The sequence below is a fragment of the Gekko japonicus genome, unplaced genomic scaffold, assembly GCF_001447785.1.
Source record: "Gekko japonicus isolate JY-2015 unplaced genomic scaffold, Gekko_japonicus_V1.1 scaffold451, whole genome shotgun sequence".
NCBI classification, from domain to species: Eukaryota; Metazoa; Chordata; class Lepidosauria; order Squamata; family Gekkonidae; genus Gekko; species Gekko japonicus.
The window spans coordinates 328,821-345,616 of record NW_015175983.1 but is presented as its reverse complement, the minus strand read 5'-3'; the positions used below and the strand labels follow the sequence as shown (position 1 = coordinate 345,616).

The 16,796-nt window shown below is 47.5% G+C and overlaps 1 protein-coding gene across 1 annotated transcript in view; it reads left to right on the top strand.

The window, feature by feature from the left end:
• The window catches only part of FAM184B (family with sequence similarity 184 member B), a 98,322-nt gene that overhangs the window by 79,614 nt on the left and 1,912 nt on the right, over positions 1-16,796 (top strand). Inside the window, exons 13-15 of the mRNA XM_015426267.1 lie at positions 7,799-7,916; positions 11,354-11,461; positions 15,564-15,769. Coding sequence (XP_015281753.1) covers positions 7,799-7,916; positions 11,354-11,461; positions 15,564-15,769 — 432 coding nt within the window. The remainder of the gene's footprint in view (positions 1-7,798; positions 7,917-11,353; positions 11,462-15,563; positions 15,770-16,796) is intronic.

Below are 16,796 nucleotides of genomic sequence, written 5' to 3'. Positions count from 1 at the left end.
TTTCCGGGCTGTATGGCCGTGTTTTTGGCTTTGTAGGCCCTGACGTTTCGCCAGCCGCTGGCGAAACGTCAGGTCCTACAATACCAAGACCATACAGCCCGGAAAATCTACAATAAGTCATGAACTCCGGCCATGAAAACCATTGACAACATATTAGTCTCTTCCATGTCATGCATTAGCTGGTGTTTTTTCCCTTCTTCTTCACGACATATGAATGTTGATCAAGTAAAATGTATCCTGATGGTTACTAGAGTGAGTGGGAATCTTAGTATTAGTGTTGTACTTATTCTATTGCATTTATTATATGTATTTTGTTATTCTGTTCTTATGATGTAAATCTGCATTTAGTAGATCATTATAAGTCGGAACCCGCCCTGAGCCTGCTTTGCGGGGAAGGCGGGATATAAATTGAAGGAAATAATTAATAATTATCATGCTGTTTAGGTTCACCATCACTCCCTCTAATCCCCCTTAATTAATTAATTAATTAAGGGGGATTAGAGGGAGTGATGGTGAACCTAAACAGCATGATAAAAAGTAGAGACATCACCCTGCCAACAAAAGTCCGCATGGTCAAAGCAATGGTATTCCCAGTAGTCATGTATGGCTGCGAGAGTTGGACTATAAGGAAGGCCGAGCGCCGAAGAATAGATTCTTTTGAACTATGGTGCTGGAGAAAACTCTTGAAAGTCCCTTGGACTGCAAGAAGATCAAATCAGTCAATCCTAAAAGAAATCAACCCTGACTGTTCCCTGGAAGGCCAGATAATGAAACTGAAGCGCAAATACTTTGGCCACCCAATGAGAAGGGAGCCCTCACTGGAGAAGACCCTGATGCTGGGAAAGACTGAAGGTCAAAGAAGACGGGGACGGCAAAGGATGAGATGGTTAGACAGTGTCATAGATGCAACAAACATGAAATTGAGCAAACTTCAGAGGACGGCGGAAGACAGGAAGGCCTGGTGTGATCTGGTCCATGGGGTCGCGAAGAGTCGGACTCAACTGTGCGACTGAACAACAACAACAAGAGGGAGTGATGGAGAGGGTGATCATAAGAACATAAGAACATAAGAGACGCCAATGTTGGATCAGGCCAAAGGCCCATCCAGTCCAACACTCTGTGTCACACAGTGGCCAGAAATACCAGTGCCATCAGGAGGTCCAGCAGTGGGGCGAGGACATTAGAAGCCCTCCCACTGTTGACCCCCCCCCAAGCACCAAGAAGACAGAGCATCACTTGCCCCAGAGCCCCTAGCTATACCTTGTGGCTAATAGCCACTGATGGACCTCTGCTCCATATGATTATCTAATTCCCTTTTGAAGCTGTCCATGCTTGTAGCACCCACCACTTCCTGTGGCAGTGAATTCCATGTGTTAATCACTCTTTGGGTGAAGAAGTACTTCCTTTTATCCGTTCTAACCCGACTGCTCTGCAGTTTCATGGAGTGCCCACGAGTTCTTGTATTGTGAGAAAGGGAGAAAAGTACCTCTTTCTTTACCTGCTCTTTCCCATGCATAATCTTATAAACCTCGATCATGTCACCCCTCAGTCGTCTTTTCTCCAAGCTAAAGAGCCCTAAGCGCTTTAACCTTTCCTCATAGGGAAAGTGTTCCAACCCTTTTATCATTCGAGTTGCCCTTTTCTGCACTTTTTCCAATGCTATAATATCCTTTTTAAGGTGTGGTGCCCAGAACTGCACACAGTATTCCAAATGAGGTCTCACCATTGATTTATATAGGGGCATTATTATATTGGCTGATCTGTTTTCAATACCCTTCCTAATAATCCCCAGCATAGCATTGGCCTTCTTTATTGCAGTCACACACTGTCTCGACATTTTCAGTGAGTTATCCACTACAACTCCAAGATCTCTCTCTTGCTCAGTCTCTGCCAGTTCAGACCCCATCAATGTGTATTTATATTTAGGATTTTTGGCTCCAATGTGCATCACCTTGCACTTGGCCACATTGAACCCCATTTGCCATGTTGACGCCCACTCGCCCATCCTTGACAGATCCCCTTGGAGTGCCTCACAATCCTCACTGGTTTTCACCACCCTGAACAACTTTGTATCATCCGCAAATTTAGCCACTTCACTGCTTACTCCCATCTCCAAATCATTAATGAACAAGTTAAAAAGCAGTGGACCAAGTACTGATCCCTGCGGTACCCCACTGCTTACCACCCTCCACTGAGAAAATTGCCCACCTACACTCACTCTCTGTTTTCTATGAACTAGCCAGTTTTTGATCCATAAAAGGACTTGTCCTTCTATCCCATGATTTTTGAGCTTACTTAGGAGCCTTTGATGAGGAACTTTATCAAAAGCTTTCTGGAAGTCAAGGTAAATAATATCTATTGGATCCCCCTTGTCCACATGTTTGTTCACCCCCTCAAAGAACACTAACAGGTTAGTGAGACAAGATCTTCCCTTACAGAAACCGTGCTGAGTCTGCCTCAATAGGTTTTGTTCATCTATGTGCCTACTAATTCTTTCCTTAATAATGGTTTCCACCAATTTACCCGGTATCGACGTCAGACTGACTGGCCTGTAATTTCCCGGATCTCCTCTGGAACCCTTTTTAAAGATGGGAGTGACATTAGCTACCTTCCAATCCTCAGGAATGGAGGCAGATTTTAAGGAAAGATTACATATCTTTGTCAGGAGATCTACAAGTTCACATTTGAGTTCTTTCAGAACTCTCGGATGTATGCCATCTGGGCCTGGTGATTTTTCAGTTTTTAAGTTGTCTATCAGTTTTAGGACCTCCTCTCTCGTCACCTCAATCTGACTCAGGTCTTTCAACACCCCTCCTGAAATCAGTGGTTCTGGAGTGGGCAAGCACTTCTCATCTTCCACAGTGAAGACGGAGGCAAAAAATGCATTTAGCTTCTCAGCCATTTCCCTATCATCCTTCAATACTCCTTTTACCCCTTGGTCGTCCAAGGGCCCCACTGCCTCCCTGGCTGGTTTCCTGTTTCTAATGTATTTGAAGAAAGTTTTATTGTTGGTTTTTACGTTTTTTGCTATATGCTCCTCATATTCCCTTTTTGCCTGCCTGACCTCAGACTTGCATTTTATTTGCCATAGCCTGTGTTCCGTTTTATCAGCCTCACTGTGACTAGCTTTCCACTGCTTAAAGGAATTCTTTTTACTTTTTACAGCCTCCATTACTCTGTTTGTTAACCATGCAGGCTTTTTCCTATACCTGTTTGTGCCTTTCCTAACCTGCGGAATATATATTTTTTGAGCTTCTAGGATCGTAGTTTTAAATAGATCCCAAGCTTCCCCAATTGTTTTGACCCTTTCTACTTTTCCTTTCAGTTTCCTCCCCACGTGTCCCCTCATATCAGAGAAATTACCCCTTTTAAAGTTAAAAATGGTTGTGTGAGTCTTTTTGGCCAATTCTCTATTTGTACAAATGATGAACTCAACAACATTATGATCACTGTTTCCAAGCGGTGCAATCACTTTTACATCTCTCACCAGGTCTTGAGTGTTACTTAGGACCAAATCAAGGATCGCCTCTCCCCTGGTAGGTTCCGTGACCATCTGCTCCATAGCACAGTCATTTAGAGTGTCTAGAAACTCAATCTCTTTTTCCCGGCTAGAACACATATTGACCCAATCAATGTGTGGGTAGTTAAAATCACCTATTATTACACAGTGTTTTTGTCTAGTTGCTATCTTTAAGGCATTCATCATTTTATAATCCTCCTCTATCTTTTGATCTGGTGGGCGATAACAAACTCCCAGTGTTAAGTTTCCTTTTGGCCCCCCTATTTCAACCCATAGAACTTCCAGAAGCGAATCCAATTCACTTAGCCTCTCAATCTTTCTAGACTTTATACCCTCTCTGACATACAGAGCTACCCCACCTCCAACCCTTCCCCCCCTATCCTTCCGATATAATATATAACCGGGAATCACTGTGTCCCACTGATTTTCCTCATCCCACCAAGTTTCAGAAATACCCACAATGTCTATTTTTCCCTCCGACACCAAGCACTCCAACTCCCCGATTTTACCTCGGACACTTCTAGCATTTGTATAGAAACAGCTGTAATTTCCCTTACAAGTTAAGCCTGCATCCTTCCTCTTGCTATCTCGAGTCGTTGTCCGGCAGTCCATGTCACCAGCCATGGCCTCTGTGGACAATTTCAATCCACCTCCCTGTAGAAAAGCAACCGGTACCCCCTCACCTCTCTCAGATGAGCCAACCCGAACCAGAGACTTTTCATCTCCTGTCGGCTTTCCCCCAATATTCAGTTTAAAAGCTGCTCTGCCACCTTTTTGATTTTAAGTGCCAGCAGCCTGGTTCCTTCTCGGGACAAGTGGAGACCGTCTCGCCTGTACAGCTCCCTCTTGTTCCAAAAAGTATCCCAGTGCCTAACAAACCTGAACCCTTCCCCCCTACACCATCGTCTCATCCACGCATTGAGACTCCTGATCTCTGCCTGTCTCTCCGGCCCTGCGCGTGGAACAGGTAACACTTCTGAGAAGGCTACCTTGGAGGTCCTGGACCTAAGTTTCCTGCCCAGCAGCCTAAATTTCTCCTCCAGGACCTCACGACTGCATTTCCCCACATCGTTGGTGCCGACATGCACCACGACCACTGGCTCCTCCCCAGCACTATCTACCAGCCTATCTAAAACACGCGTAATGTCCGCTACCTTCGCACCAGGCAGGCAAGTCACCATACGGTCAGTACGCGGGTTCGCCACCCAGCTGTCTACCTGCCTAAGGATCGAATCACCCACTACCAAGAGCCCCCCTCCCACCCTGCTCAGGGATGGTTCCTTGGTGCAAAAGGAGAGCCGCTCACCAGCTGGGGAAGAGGTCCCTTCTGAGGGCACATTCCCCTTATCCTCAGCATGGTGCCCTGTTTCCCCTAGACCCTCATGCTCCCTGACAGCAGCGGGGCTGCCAGATCCAGAGTGGGACGTAGCTAACAAGTCCCCGAGAGTCTTTTCTGTGCGCCTAGCTGACTGTCTCTGCTTCTCCAGGTCAGCCACCTTGGCCTCAAGGGAGCACACACGTTCCCTGAGAACCAGGAGCTCCTTGCACCGAGGACACACCCAAGACTTCTGCCCAGTGGGCAGATAGTCATACATGTGACACTCCGTGCAAAACACTGGATAGCCCCCAACCCCCTGCTGGCATTCTGGCTTCATAATTCTTTTAAAATAAATAAATATAATCCCCCTTTTAAACCCTTGGTATTTATGTGGTTTTTGTTATCAAAGTCAAATTATTTTACGGGAAAGACAAAGAGCCTGGCTCTTTTTGGGCTATTTACAGAGCCCCTAGTCTAAGAGTCCCTAGGCTAAGAGCCACAGGCAAAGGAGGCTCGTGCCTCTGGCAAGGTGCTTCCTTAAATAGAGGCCTCCCCCAGCAGAGGTCAGGCAGCAGCTATTCAAATTCAAATTCACCCAGGCACTCAATCACAGGCAAAACAATGCCCCTTCCACTTCCTCTCAATTACAGGCAATCCCAGTCAAACAATGCCCGTTCCTCTCCCACACTCAATCAGCCAGGACTCTGCAAGAACTCTAAATGCTTCCACACACTGCTAAACACAGTTTTCCCACAAAATATCCTTAGCTGAATTCTCTCAGCTGAAAGCAAGTAAAAGAAACCCACTCACCTCTCTCACAGCTCTCTCTCCTGCTCCTGCTCAGAGCTCAGCTGGTCTCCTCTGCCTCTGGCAAGGTGCTTCCTTAAATAGAGGCCTCCCCCAGCAGAGGTCAGGCAGCAGCTATTCAAATTCAAATTCACCCAGGCACTCAATCACAGGCAAAACAATGCCCCTTCCACTTCCTCTCAATTACAGGCAATCCCAGTCAAACAATGCCCGTTCCTCTCCCACACTCAATCATCCAGGACTCTGCAAGAACTCTAAATGCTTCCACACACTGCTAAACACAGTTTTCCCACAAAATATCCTTAGCTGAATTCTCTCAGCTGAAAGCAAGTAAAAGAAACCCACTCACCTCTCTCACAGCTCTCTCTCCTGCTCCTGCTCAGAGCTCAGCTGGTCAAAGACTGTGGATGCCAGAATGCCGCTTGCTTGGGGTTCTCAGTGGGGGCAGCTGTGCCCTTTGTACAATGTTTGTTGTTTTCTCAAAAACATCTGGTCGGCCACTGTAGAAAATGGATTGGTGACCTAGATGGGTGCCCAGGCCATAGAAGAAGAGAAGAGAGATTGGATTGATACCCCGCCCTTCACTACCCAATGGAGTCTAAGAGCGGCTGACAAACTCCTTCCCCTTCCCCTCCCCACAACAGACACCCTGTGAGGTAGGTGGGGCTGAGAGAGCTCTTGACAGAAACTGCCCTTGAGAGAATACCTCTGACAGAACTTGTGACTGACCCAAGTTCTGCAGATTGGGGGGGGGGGGAGATTTAGCTAGACAATCTTTGAGACAGAGAGTGGAAGACACTGAACGTCAGCCTGACATTTAAAAAAACATCTAGTTTTATTGTTTCTCCTCATAAACATTTTTTCTCTCATTCCGGCCTCCTATCTTTACAATCTGGAAAATGTCAGTCAAACAAGAGCTTTCACTCTTGCTAGATTTTCAGCTTTGCCATCTTCAGTTATCGAGGACAAATATAACAAAATTGCTGGGACTGAGGGATTTTGCCCTTGTAAGAGTGGTGGGAGAGAGTCAACGGTGCATGTCTTTCTTCCCTGTTCTTTCTACAATGAAAATTCTCCCTTACCCCCCCCCCCCCCCCCGTTACTTGAGCTCTGTCCTGACATCTCCGACTCTGGGATCACTAACATACTTCTCTCTGATGTGAGCATATCGCCCAGAAAGTTGCTAAATTCTGCTCCCAAGCGATTAAACTGCGTTCACTATATATATATTTCCCAACTTAATGTGGAAGATAGTAGCTGATTGTATTCTGTATTAGAAATCCCATGGTAGAAACTGCTGTATCTGTATTCGTACTCGTTTTAATTTACGTTTATACACTTTTATATTTGCATACCTTAATTTCATATTTTATCAGGTTGTGGTCATTTCTTTTTCTTCTTCTTCTTCTTACTTGTTTGTATTCTGGTCATGGACTGTAAATAAAGTAAAGTAGACAGAGAGGAAGAGGGAGGGAAGGAGTAAACTCATGGGATGTTCTTGATACTCATCACTGAGGTACTGTGTAAGTGAACTGGCCCTAAGAAAAGTATTTCATGTGCCTGTGAATTTTATTCTGCCTCAGAGTTCTGGTTTGCACAGCTGAGAGGGAGGCAGTGCAAAGCGGGGAGGGGCCATGGCTCAGCGGCAGAGCATCTGCTTGGCTTGCAGAAGGTCCCAGGTTCAATCCCCGGCATCTCCAGTTAAAAAGGACCAGGCAGGAGGTGATGGGAAAGACCTCTGCCTGACACTTTAGAGAGCCGCTGCCAGTCTGAGTAGGCAGTATGGAATTTGATGGACTGATGAATATCCAGGCCAAGGGAAGTTGGTTGAAGGGTCCTTATCCAGACCCAAGGGAAGCACTTCTTAAGTCCCACCAATATAAGGGGAGAGCTTTTAAGTAGGCAGAACTTTTTAAAATGCTGAGCTTCAGTGAGACGGTGTGCCCTTAGCCACTTATCTGAGAGGCTTTGGAGTGACAGTTTTAGCTTTCCTTAATTAGACCGACATTTGAGAAACGAACTAGCCCCTTGACAGACTGTCCTTTAAAATCTGGGGACTTGACAAGACGCTAATGGCACTGCAGCCTCTTTAGGAGTAGAGCTATGTGCTTCAAAGGCCTCATAAAGCATTTTTCATTCTGTAACTGACACAGATTTAAAGAACTAGAAGAGACACCGAGGAAGAAGGACCCTTGGCCGGAAGATCTACACCTTATAAGCTGCTTGCAAGAGAAACTCAGTGAGAAAGAGGAGATGATCAAAGAATTAATGGTAAGGTTTGGAGCTGTGGTGGCTCAAGTGGTTAAGACGCTGAACTGCAGGCTGTGGAAGGGTCAGCAGTTCGAGACCCGAGTGTGCCGCATGACGGAGTGAGCTCCCGTCTCTAGTTCCAGCTCCTGCCAACCTAGCAGGTCGAAAGCAAGAAATTGCAAGTAGATAAATAGGGACCACTTCGGTGGGAAGGTAACAGCGTTCCGTGCGCCTTGGTGTTTAGTCATGCCGGCCACATGACCACGGAAACATCTTCGGACAGCGCTGGCTCTTCGGCTTTGAAACGGAGATGAGCACCGCAACCCTAGAGTCGGGTTCGACTGGCTTTTGAGAAAGGGGACCTTTACCTTTTACCTTGGGGCCGCAGAGGGATGGTTGTGGGATGCCCCCGCAGCACAGAAGTCAGAAAAAGAACGTGAGCTGGGACCAGTGACACCTTTCTTTCTGCAGGAAGTTCTCAAAGCTATTTATTTACAGTTAGTTATCGTCTGCCTTTCACACTGAGACTCAAGGCGGGTTACACAGGGCACATCAATATCATCAGCAGGGTGGGACATCCAGTAACCCGGGGTCCCCAACGCGGTGCCCGTGGGAAACACAGTGCCCGCTGTCACCTTTCCTGGCACCCGCCAAGGGCTTTTAGAAGGAGGGCAGGGCTGGGTGGTACTTGGCTGGGCAGATTGAAAGGAAATTTTTTAAACAGAGCTTCTGCCTGAACTACTGAAGCGGTGCTATTAGAGTTCTGCGTAACCTGTCTCCCTGACATTTTGTGGTTGGCCCCACCTCCCGTGGCAGCCATTTTGTGATTGTCGTAGTAGATAACTCAATGAAAATGTCGAGACAGTGTGCGACTGCAATAAAAAAGGTCAACGCTATGCTGGGGGTTATTAGGAAGGGAATTAAAAATAAATCAGCCAGTATCATCATGCCCCTGTAAAAATCAATGGTGCAACCTCATTTGGAGTACTGTGTACAGTTCTGGTCACCACACCTGAAAAAGGATATGATAGCATTGGAAAAAGTGCAGAAAAGGGCAACTGGAATGATAAAAGGGCTGGAACACTTTCCCCATGAAGAAAGGTTAAAGCACTTGGGGCTCTTTAGCCTGGAGAAACGACGGCTGAGGGGTGACATGATCGAGGTTTATAAGATTATACGTGGGATAGAGCAGGTTGAGAAAGAAGTCCTTTTCTCCCTTTCTCGCAATACAAGAACTCCTGGGCACTCAATGAAATTGCTGAGCAGTCAGGTTAGAATGGATAAAAGGAAGTGCCTCTTCACCCAAAGAGTTATTAACACATGGAACTCACTGCCACAGGAGGTGGCGGTGGCTACAAGCATGGACGGCTTCAAGAGGGAACTGGATAAGCATCTGGAGCAGAGGTCCATCAGTGGCTATTAGCCACAAGGTATAGTTAGGAACTCTCAGTCTGGGGCAAGTGATGCTCTGTATTCTTGGTGCTTGGTGGGGGGCAACAGTGGGAGGGCTTCTGGTGTCCTGGCCCCACTGGTGGATCTCCTGATGGCACCTGGTATTTTGTCATAACAGGGCCAGTGGGCAAGGCAGAGAGGGAGAGTTTACAGTCCAGTCCAAGAGTCCAGCCAGAGAGATCAAAAGAGTCGGAGCAAAAGTCCCAATCACACAAAGCCAAGCCGTAGTCAAACGTTACCGATAGTCAGAGTCCAAACAAGCCAGTATCGTAGTCAGGAAGCGTAGCCGAGGATCAAGAGCCAGAGGGGTCGTCAAAACGCGGACTGGAGTCAGGAACCGGGAAATCAGTCAGGAGCCAAACAGAGTCAGAGATGCAGAGCTTCTGGTCCAATGGACAAGTTTGCCAGCACAGTTTGCTAGCAGCCAGCGGTCTGTTAAAATAGCGTGCTGGGTCATTATCTCATTAGCCCGGCTTCCCGAAGTCCTTGAGTCTGTTAGTAATCTGGGCTTAATGATCGCCAACCGCGCAAGCGTGCCTCCTTGCACCTGGTTGCCAAATCCCGGCGTCTCTGATTCCTCAGCTGATCAACAGGTGGCAGAGAATCGGGTGGCGTGTTGCTGGGGCCAGGCATTGCCTGATCGGCTTCAGGTGCAAACTGTCCTGGGGTTTGGTGTTCATCCTCCCCAACACTTAGGTTTGGTGAGGACTCTCGTGCTTCTGATGATGTTAAAGGCATGGAGTCCTCAGTTTCAGAGCTCCCAGGTGCCGGGTCCCAGGTACAGGCATTACATATTTTTGGCCACCGTGTGACAGAGCGTTGGACTGGATGGGTCATTGGCCTGATCCAACATTGGCTTCTCTTATGTTCTTATGTTCTTATTGTGCCTTGGGTCAGATTTTCAAAGGTGCCCATAGGCACTAAAAGGCCCAGGAAGTAAGCCATGTAAAAGGATTAGGATTGCAGAAATCCAAGACCGAACTGGAAGAAAGCACAAATGTTAACATGACATATTAAACAACGCAGGGATTAGGACAACCACGTTATTTTCAGTGCTATTCCGCAAGGCAACAATAGAATTCCCCTACATTTTAAGAGGATAAGAGCATGAAAAACAAAGCAAAGACACTTCCCTAACTACATTTGAAAATGAAAACTGAATCAGCTGCTTCCGTCACTTCTTCACAATTTGATTTGGATAAAGACGCTCAGAAATGCATAACATTCGCGGTCCAGCCAAAGGAAACTGATTTTTCAGTCCCTCTGATTTCACTGGGAGAGCTGAACACACGCGTAAAGCTGTCTCACTGAAAATCCAGCTGGTTTGCATCTCACATGATTTCAAAACTGAAGTTTGTTGGTGCATCCATAGGGAACAGAAAGCAAAATCTCAATGGGATTCTGGGAAGAATTTTCGGTTTCATTGCAGTGTTTTGTTTCTTTTTTTCCATGTTCAGTTTATTTCAGGCATGATCCATCTCTTGGTGGGAGGAACCAACATGCGGCATGCCCATCTTTCAGCCCCATTACATACAACAGCAGGCTGGTTAGGGCTGCCAAGCCGCGGCGGGGGATCCGTGCGTCTTCACAGGATCCCTGCCGCGGGGGACAGTGATACGGCGGTGCACCGCCGTATCACTGTCCCCCGCGGCAGGGATCCTGTGAAGACACACGGATCCCCCGCCGTGGCTTGGCAGCCCTAAGGCTGGTGCATAGCTCCTAGAGACATGTCCCGCCGTCTCTCTCCACCCCAGGGCTCCTAACCTGCTACTCCTGCCAAAAGTAACTATGGAGGGCATAGCACAGTGCAGCTGCACACCCAGTGGGGGAAGAGACACCATGCCCTTTCTGGTTTTAGTAATCGCTCATGTGTCTAGTTCTTATTCATGATACCAGACTGCATCCCCTTTTCGGTTCTCAAAGCTTCTTCAGGGTTCCGTTTTTGACAACTGTAAAATAAAGCTCGGGGCAACCTGGGACAATCTCTATATGTCTCCTCTTGGCAGGATGGCAGACAACTTCAGCCTCCCTTTGTGTCCAGTACCAAGCCTCATCGCAACCGATCCTTTTCATTTAACACGAATCCTTCAACGTGTTTGGCTCCAGTTGCAAAGGTAACAGAAATAAATGAACGCAGTACTAAAAGCCTATGACTTCCTTATTCCTTCCGCTCCAGGCAGCCAGCTAGCAAGGTCGTGTTAGGAAAGGCCATGGCATGGGTGGGGAAAGTACTCCAAGCCAGGGGTGTCAAACATGCGGCCCGGAGGCCAGATCAGGCTCCTGGAGGGCTTCTGTGAAGCCCGCAGTGGAACTGGCTGTCTTCTGCTTCTTCTTCCAGTTCTGCTGCTGCTGCATCATCGTAGGTTTGCAGCTTACAGGTACACACCTGAACAGCCTACTCATCAAGATTGCAACAGCACAGACATTTTGATGCAATAATTCAGAGCAAGGGGTGTCAGTTATCAGACACTGTTAAATAAAGAAAATATTGCAAGAGTGCTAATGTTTTAAGCATGTTTTTATTTTAAGTAAAAAAAACCCTTTGTGTTTGTGTCCTTTATAAAGTTTATATCTCCGCCACCTGGCATTACATTTTATGACACACATGGCCCGGCCCAACAAGGTCTCATTTATGTCAGATCTGGCCCTCGTAACAAATGAGTTCGACACCCCTGCTCTAATCTAGCTAGTAAACTTTTTTGAGAAGCTCCGGGACTTAACCATGGTTCTTCCTTCTCCATTTTTAAGCTATACCCAGGGCTTTTTTTGTAGAAAAAGCCCAGCAGGAACTCATTAGCCACACCCTGATACCACAGCTCATTAGCATATTAGGTCGCAGCCCCCTGTTGCCAGAAGTCTGGCCATGCAGCTACACCCACCTTTTGCTTCTTATTCCGTTTACCTTGTTTGTTGTCCAAACCCAGGGCCTTTTTTTGTAGCAGGAACTCCTTTGCATGTTAGGCCACACACCCCTAATGTAGCCAATCCTAATGAGTTTCTGCTGTTGGGTGTGGCCTATTATGCAAATGAGTTCCTGCTGGGTGTGGCCAACTCGGGAGCCAGCTGGAACTCCGTTCCTGTGCGTTCCTGCCCCAAAATAGCCCTGGCTATACCAAACACTCTGAGGTAAGGTAGGCTTAGAGGAAATAACTGGGGTCGTCCAGTGATAAGTATATAAGAAGAGCCCTACTGAATCAGACCCGTGGTCCATCTAGTCCAGTGGTGTCGAACTCATTTGTCACGAGGGCCAGATCTGACATAAATGTCACTTTGTTGGGCCGGGCCATGTGTGCCATAAAACGTAATGCCAGGCACCGGAGATACAAGCTGTATAAAGGACAGCAGCTGGTAAGCTCCAAGTTGTTGTATCCTCCCTGCAAGGGGATGGGAGGGGGGTGCAAAGGAAAACCTGTGTGGGTGGACTGGAGACCCAGCAGTACAGCGCTGAGCAGATGCTCCCGCGCTGCTTGACTGCTGTGGATGAGGTTGTTCTGCTATACCGAAGCCACAATCAGAGTGGCTCCACCCACTCCCCCCCCCCAAACAGTCTCCTGTTCCCTCCCTTGCACCAGCTGCTTGCGGGCCGCATAAGAGCCCAGGACAGGCTGGTTCCGGCCCCCGGGCCTTGTGTTTGACACCCCTGATCTAGTGTGAAGCAGTGGCCAACCAGTTACTCTGATCTTCTTGACTGGCAACCCGGGTCTGCCCAGTCCAGCTCTGTAACCAGCACACCACACTCCCTTTCTTTTGTCCTGCTCAGTGTCAGGAAATAAAGAATGCCCTGCAGGGTTCCCCCCCCCCCCAAAAAAAAAAACCTTTCTGTCTTCAGGAAAGCTTTTCCAGACTGCTTCAGAACTGTTGACAGGTTGCACTATTTATTTATTTATTTGTTAGACTTTTATCCTGCCCTCCCGCTGAAGCGGCTCAGGGCGGCTTACAATAGTTGAAAACCAATATACAATTGATAAAATATCAAGTCAAAACAATACAATCGGTAAAATCTCAAAATATAACTATTACAGTTAAGATTAAGACGTGGTGGACATCTGTTATTAAGTATTGATAATTATGTGTAAGGGTAGTGTAGTCGACTATTAAAATGCTTGCCGGAACAGCTCGGTCTTTATCACTCTACGGTACAAGATTCTGGGGCATAGCCCAGGGAACATGGGCAGTTAATACCAAAGTTCTGCCTGGTCGTTTTTTGTCTTGTGACAAACCCCTCTGGTGAACCAAGAATGCCTTTGTGAAGTATAGTTCACACTCAATTATGACTTGCAAAGGAAGACAGGGGGGACGACACATTATATTAAAAAGCCTATTTGACATTACTGACTTTTTTCATGCTAAGTTTCTCGGGGAGCCCAAGATTACCACGAACACACATGAGGCTTCCTTGTTCTGACCAGGGGTCGTTTCGTAGAAAAAGAGCTAGGGGAACTCATTAGCATAACTCATTAGCATATGCCACACCCCCTGCCATCACCGGAAGTGTGTCATATAACCACACCCACCACTCAGTTAGTCTTAGTCTTAAAGGTTAGTCTTAAAGGTGCTATTTGTTAGTCTTAAAGGTGCTATTTGTTAGTCTTAAAGGTGCTATTTGAACTCTTGGACTATTTTGCAACAACAGACTAACACAGCTACCTCGGGGAAGCTCCTGGATGGGGCTGGGAGTCCTTGCAGAGGCCACATGGAGTGGTCTCGGCCAGGCAGAGGGGGAGGACGCCAACTTACCCTCCTGCTTTTTCCTCCTTCTGCAACAGAATGAGGCTGGAAGCAGGGGGCTGCCAGAAGAAGGGGCGGGGCTTCGTTGTGTGCCCCGCCCCCCTGCACCTCACCTGGGGGAACTGCGTTCCCCCGCGTTCCCCCCCCCGAAATGACCTCTGGTTCTGACACATCCTGTTGGTCCATCAGGGTTTCTCTTGTCTACTCTAACTGACAGCAGCTCTCCGGAGTCTCAGGCAGTGGTCTTCCATGTCATCTATTTCCTGCTCCTCTTAACGGGAGATGCCAGAGATTGAACCCACAAGCACACAAAGCAGATGTTCTACCACTGAGCCAGGAACCCTACCTAAACAGGTGGAGAACCACTATCTTCATGTATCTGATGAAGGCTGGGGTGCCTTTTCAGAGTTTGGCAGAGAATGGAAAGAGATTCGAAAGGCTGAGGGAAAGTCACAGCAGTGTTCAAAGTGTGGATATCTTCAAGATTAGGCATAGAGCAATCTAGATTCCGTAACTACAATCCTGCACAAAATTAGGAACACAATTATTTCACTAGGCCAGTCGGATGGTGGCCTGTGGGTCTGCAATTTAGATTTTTCTTCCTGTGAAAACTAAGTTGGCAAGAAGAGTAAAAGTTTTTGCTGCTCGTGGGGCTCTTCTGCAGTCTCATTTCCCTCACTTCCAAGTTCCTGTTTCTTCAGGAGCTTTTTTCTGTTCCGCGTGGTCTGTGCTCCTTCTAGTGGTCAATTCTATATTACATTGGGTTATGTCTGGCTTATCTCCCTGAAGATTTAAACTGCAGGTTTTCATGCTCTCAGTATCTCCTCCCTCACATCTGTAATATGTGGATAATAACCTTTCAGGATCGTTTGAACAATCACAGATACAACGTGTGCCAAGAATCCTGAATACTCTTACATTCAGAGCAACAGGATCTATGACACCTGCTCATGGTCCCTGGCCCAAAAGAAGTCTGCCTGGCCTCAACCACAGCCAGAGATTTCTCAGCTGGTGGAACACGCTCAGGAGTTAGATCCAAGCCCTGCGGGATTTAATGCAATTCCACAGGGCCTTTGGCTGAGGCGGCAGTAAACCATCTACACTGGCCTCCCCTGCCCTGCTCCATCTCTTGTTCCATCTACTGTGGCCGACTCTCTTGCATGTGTTATTCCATCCACGGCATACATAGGTTGGGTTGGGATCTGCTAACTGTGTCACAGACTGCCATCTACTGGTAGCTGAAATTCAGCATCTGATGGCATAGGCTTTAATACCTTATATTTTCATGCTCCATCCACGTTAATTGATTGTGTTTATACTTGCTGTACCCCGCTCTGAGTCCACTGTGCAGAGAGAGAAGGCTAGAAATTGAATAAAATAAATAAATAAAACAAAGTTAGATTTGGGGGAAAGCTGCAGTATGGCCGGTGTTGATAATATCCAACAGCCTTTAAGTGTGTGTCACGTCCTTTTGTTTTTATCATAAAGCAGAAGAAGAAAATGGACGACATGCCCAGCCGTATCGTCAGCGTTCCGGATTTGGCCTCCTACGCCAAAAGCTTTTTGAGTGGCGATTTGAGACCTAAGAGGAACCCGCCTCAGATTACAAAATCGACAAGTTTAGATCAGAATCCTGTCTGTGTCCGAGTGTGCTATCCGCCGGTACAAGCGCTGGAGACCAAGCCGGGCCCATGGTAAGAAGTCAGTCTGCGCTGACGGGGAGAAAAGAGGTGACGTTAGTCAAGGATACAGTTCTCAAACTCTGGAAGGAAAGATCAACGTCATTACCTCTCAAAGGAGTTTGGTAGTCCTTAGAATCAGTCGCTGAATGCCGTGTTAAGTTTCAGAGCTCTCTGACAGTCAGGAAAAAAAGAACCGAAAAAAATTACTAAAATGGTGGGGCTATTTTAGAACAGGGGCCGCGGTGGCTCAGAGGTTAAGACGCTGAGCTGCAGAGTGGCAGGTCTGTAGTTTGGCAGTTTGAGACCCGAGTGCCGGGTGACGGGGTGAGCTCCCATCTCTGGCCGCAGCTCCTGCCAACCTAGCTTTTGAGCAAGAAATCGCAAGTAGATAAATAGGTACCGCTTCAGTGGGAAGGTAACAGCGTTCCGTGTGCCTCGGCATTTAGTCATGCCGGCCACATGATCACAGAGAAGTCTTCGGACAGCGCTGGCTCTTCGGCTGTGTAAGATTGATACTGTTTGTGTGGTGGTGGGACTTTTTGGTGTGGCCCCTCTTCACATCAGATCTCCGTGACCCTCAAAAAAGCCACTTGTGTGGTTGGGGAGCCTCAGGGGCCATCAGAAGCCAAACTCCACACAGGCCCATCTGAGCATAAACATGCTTTGGGGTTCTTTAGATCCTGGTCGATATTTTTAACGGCTGAATTTTCCCCCCCAGTACAGTTCTTGTAAAAGGTAAAGGTTCCCTTGCTCGAAAGCCAGTCATCTCCATTTCAAAGCCGAAGAGCCAGCGCTGTCCAAAGATGTTTCTGTGGTCATGTGGCCGGCATGACTAAACACCAAGGCGCACGGAACGCTGTTACCTTCCCACCGGAGTGGTACCTATTTATCTACTTGCAATTTCTTGCTTTCGAACTGCTAGGTTGGCAGGAGCTGGAACTAGAGACGGGAGCTCACTCCGTCATGCGGCACACTCGGGTCTCGAACTGCTGAACTACTGACCTTCCACAGCCTGTTCAGCGTCTTAACCACTTGAGCC